This window comes from Cebus imitator, unplaced genomic scaffold (genome assembly GCF_001604975.1).
Source record: "Cebus imitator isolate Cc_AM_T3 unplaced genomic scaffold, Cebus_imitator-1.0 Scaffold266, whole genome shotgun sequence".
NCBI classification, from domain to species: domain Eukaryota; kingdom Metazoa; phylum Chordata; class Mammalia; order Primates; family Cebidae; genus Cebus; species Cebus imitator.
In genome coordinates, this window is record NW_016107581.1 from 1,910,710 (window position 1) to 1,914,660 (window position 3,951).

The window sequence follows — 3,951 nt, forward strand, 5'->3', positions numbered from 1 at the left end:
GATCTCTTGACCTCGTGATCCACCCGCCTCGGCCTCCCAAAGTGCTGGGATTATAGGCGTGAGCCACCACGCTCAGCCTCAGAATGTGATCTTATTAGGAAATAAGGCCACTGCGGATGTAATTAGTTCAGATGACGTCATTCATGTGGGCCCTAATCCAATAGGATGCATGTCCTTATAAAAGTTTGGACAGACGCAGACAATCAGAACGCCATGTGGAGGTGAAGGTAGAGGTGGGGGTGATGCCTTTCCAAGCTGAGGAAAACCGCAGCTGCTAGCACACCCCCAGAAGCCAGGGAGAGGCTGGGACTCATCCACCCTCGCAGCCTCAGGAGCAGCCAGCCCTGCCCACGCCGTCTCAGACTTCTGACCTCCAGAACTGGGAGACTATCCGTTTCTGTGATTTAAGCCACCCATTTTGAGGTACTTTGTTATATCAGCCTATAGCAGTTATATCAGTTTGTTATAACTAACAAACCATGTTTCCCTCAGGCCCAGGAATCCAGGTCCCCAGCCCCTCCTCCCTCAGACCCAGGAGTTGGGAACCCCTGCCCTTCCTCTCTCAGGCCCAGAGATCCAGGCCTCAGCTCCTCCTTCCTCAGACCCAGGAGTCCAGGCCCTCAGCCCCTCCTCCCTGAGACCCAGGAGTCCAGGCCCCCAGACCTCCCTCCCTCAGCCCCAAAATGTCCAGCTGTCACCTTCTTCCTGGCATGGTTCATGTGGCACCCACCCTGTGGCAGGTGTCTCAGAATCACATCAAGCGCCACCGAGTCTCCCAGCAGGGGCAGTATTGAGAAGCAGCTAAAACCTTATCCTTTCACCCTCCCTTTCTCCAACCCTCCAGGACCTACACACGACCCTAATGCCGCCAGCACCTTAACTTCTGGGCCAGAGTCTACACTACAGCCTCCGTAACAGAGGGAAGGGGCTGGGTTCCCACCCCTTGCTCCTTCCCTCTTCCCACACCCAAACTACATCCCTCAAATACACCAGTGATCCTGGTACCCAGGTGATGGGGGACGGGTTCAGGCCAAGAGATCAGAGCCGCAAAGACAGACCCAGTCAGAGGGAAAAAGGCAGAAACAGAGTCCAGGAGAAACCGAGAACGAGAAATAGAGACAGCCAGGCGCGGTGGCTCACGTCTGTAATCCCAGCACTTTGGGAGGCAGAGGCGGGCGGATCACCTGAGGTCGTGAGTTCGAGACCAGCCTGGCCAACATGGTGACACCCCATCTCTACTAAAAATACAAAAATTAGCCAGGCGCGGTGGCAGGCACCTGTGATTCCAGCTACTTGGGAGGCTGAGGCAGGAGAATGGCTTGAACCCAGGAGGATTGAAGTGAGCCGAGATCGCACCACTGCACTCTGGCCTGGACGACAGAGCGAGACTCTGTCTCAGAACAAAAAGAGACAAAAGCACAAGGCAGAAGGACATAATATAGACAAGAGGAGGTGACACGGAGACACAGACAAGAAAAAATGTGGAGGCAGGAGGAACTCAAGACAGAGACATGAAAATAGAATTAGACAGGGAGGAGGAGGCTGAGAGCAGGAGACTCGGATGGAGGACGGGAAAACTCCAGATCAGATGGGGACCAAAACTGGGGCAGGGTGATACAGGGAGCCAGAAGGACGGAAACGCGGGTGGGGGGGGCAGAGAGAGGTGCAGTGAGGGCACAGGCAAGAGATGAGAACGTCAGTGAGGCGGGCGGTCACATGGAAAAACAGGTAAAGTGAGGCAGCACCATGGTGGGTGGGGAGGTGTAGACCCTGACCTTCACGGGACAGGCAGTGCTGACCTGAGGTGCGTCGGCTGTGGTGATGAACCAGGGTGGGCACGAGCAGGTCATTTCTGAGCCCCTAGCCCCTGGCCCTGGGATAATGTCTGGCCAGCACCGAGGGCCACCTTGCAGCAACGTGGCTCTGACCACAGCCTGCACCTTCCCCAACCCCTGTGGGCTCCTTACGGCCTCTTTTTTTTCTTTGAGACAGAGCCTCGCTCTGTCGCCCACGCTGGAGTGCAGTAGCGCGATCTTGGCTCGCTGCCATCTCCGCCTCCCGGTTCAAGCGACGCTCCTGCTTCAGTCTTGTGGCCTCGTGAGCCTGCAGTGCTGCTGCGGCGGCCGAGGCTGGGCGGGCGCACCCGGCGCAGAGCAGGGATCGGGGAAGCAGAGAAGCTGGGACCTCGCCGCTGCGCAGTTTCCGCCTCTTTGAGCGGAGCTGTCCCATCTGCCACGCGGGCCGCCTGGGAGGATGGGAACTTCTCAGCGTCGCATTGGCTCCCTGCAGCGCCCCCTCCTCACCTCGGGAAACACGCACAGGCCCCGTGTTCCTCCAAAAAGTTGTTTTTTTGTCTTTTTTAAATAATGTGAAAATGCCACGCGAAGGTTTGAACCAGAGGCCCCTCCAGGGGCCGGGCTGGGGAAGGAAAGGGAGACGCAAGATGGGGGGTCCGGGTCCCCGAAGCCTGTGGCCCCTGTTTGGGGCCAGTAGTGGGTGAGGAGGGACCTCCGCTGTGTCAAGGGGCTCCAGGCCCAAAAGAGTTCAATTCAGTTCCAAGAAAGGCTGCTCTCTAGGGAGGGGTGGGGGGATTCCTGCCTCATTTGGCACCGAGGGGGTCAGGGGGGTCAGGGGAGCGGTCTGGGGGGCTAGGGGGCGGAGGGCCAGGGCCTCCCGTTTGGCACATGGTGGGGGAGGGGGAGGGAGAGGGCCCGGCCTCAGGGGCCTCGCCAGAGGCTGCGTCTGCGGTGGTGGCAGTGGCGCCGTCGTCCACAGAGGATTCCATTCTCAACCCCTCTTCTGGGGGTGCAGGGGGGTCGGGTCTTCGGGGAATCAATTCTCCACGGGGCCTGAGGATGGACAGAAGAGGGAAATGAAATTACTAGGGGGACAGCCTCATGGCTTCTAAGTCACTCAGCAGAAAAGCAAAGCCCTCACCCACCGTGGCTGGAAAGATCTGTTCTGGGCCCTCTCTGTCCTCACCTACCCCTCTCCTCCCCTCTGCTCCAGCCACTGGGCCTCCTGCTCTTCCTCCAGTGCTCCCAGTACCGTCTGACCCCAGGGCCTTCACACGTGCTGTTCCGGCTGCCCGGAACACTCTTCCCATGTGACTCAGACCCCAGCTGCAATGCTTCCTCCACAGAGGCCTTCCCCCACGATTCGGAGTCAAGCAGTCACCCCTGCATGCTCCAGCCTTTCTTGCTCATTTCCTCTGACGGCTTTGCGATTCTCACTCTGGGATGACCCTGTCCTTGTTTTTTTTTTTTTTTGGTTTTTTGTTTGTTTGTTTGCTTGTTTGTTTTGAGACGGAGTCTTGCTCTCCTGCCCAGGCTGGAGTGTAGTGGTGCAGTCTTGGCTCACTGCAACCTCTGCCTCCCGGGTTCAAGCAATTCTCCTGTCTCAATTTCCTGAGTAGCTGGGATTATAGATGCTGGCCATCACACCCAGCTAATTTTTGTGTTTTTCATAGAGACAGGGTTTCACCATGTTGGCTAGGCTGGTCTCAAATTCCTGACCTCAGGTGGTCCACCCACCTTGGCCTCCTAAAAGTGCTGGGATTACAGCCGTGACCCACTGCACTCGGCCTAGCCCGTCCTTGTTGAGAGTTTCCTGTCTAGCTTGTTCCTGTAGAATGTAAGCTCAGTGACGACAGGGGCTGTGGTCACTGCTGTGTCTCTAACATCCCCCTGGCACAAAGCACCCCTTTTCCTGGTCAAAGCACTCTCCCCAGAAACTCCCACCAAACTTCCCCATGACTCTAGCTCTGGCCTCCCCAGGCAAGTGGAATGAAAGCCCCATGCATTGCACAGACCAGAAAACGAAGGTCTGTGAGGGGCAGGTTCTCACTGAGGGTCTTACATCAGGATCCCTCATGCTCCCCCCTGTACTTCTTACCTGGGGGGCCCTCGGTCAGGTCAATGTCTTCACTCCCTGTCCTGAGCTTCAGTTCCC

The 3,951-nt window shown here is 57.4% G+C and overlaps 1 protein-coding gene across 3 annotated transcripts in view; it reads right to left on the reverse strand.

Annotated features, from left to right (window-relative positions):
• Positions 1-2,329: 2,329 nt before the first annotated feature.
• Positions 2,330-3,951, reverse strand: part of LMTK3 (lemur tyrosine kinase 3) — a 27,925-nt gene continuing 26,303 nt past the window's right edge. For all 3 annotated transcript variants that reach the window (XM_037728467.1, XM_017500462.2, XM_017500463.2), the window contains one exon: positions 2,330-2,849. In XM_037728467.1, coding sequence (XP_037584395.1) covers positions 2,833-2,849 — 17 coding nt within the window. In that variant the 3' untranslated portion in view covers positions 2,330-2,832. The remainder of the gene's footprint in view (positions 2,850-3,951) is intronic.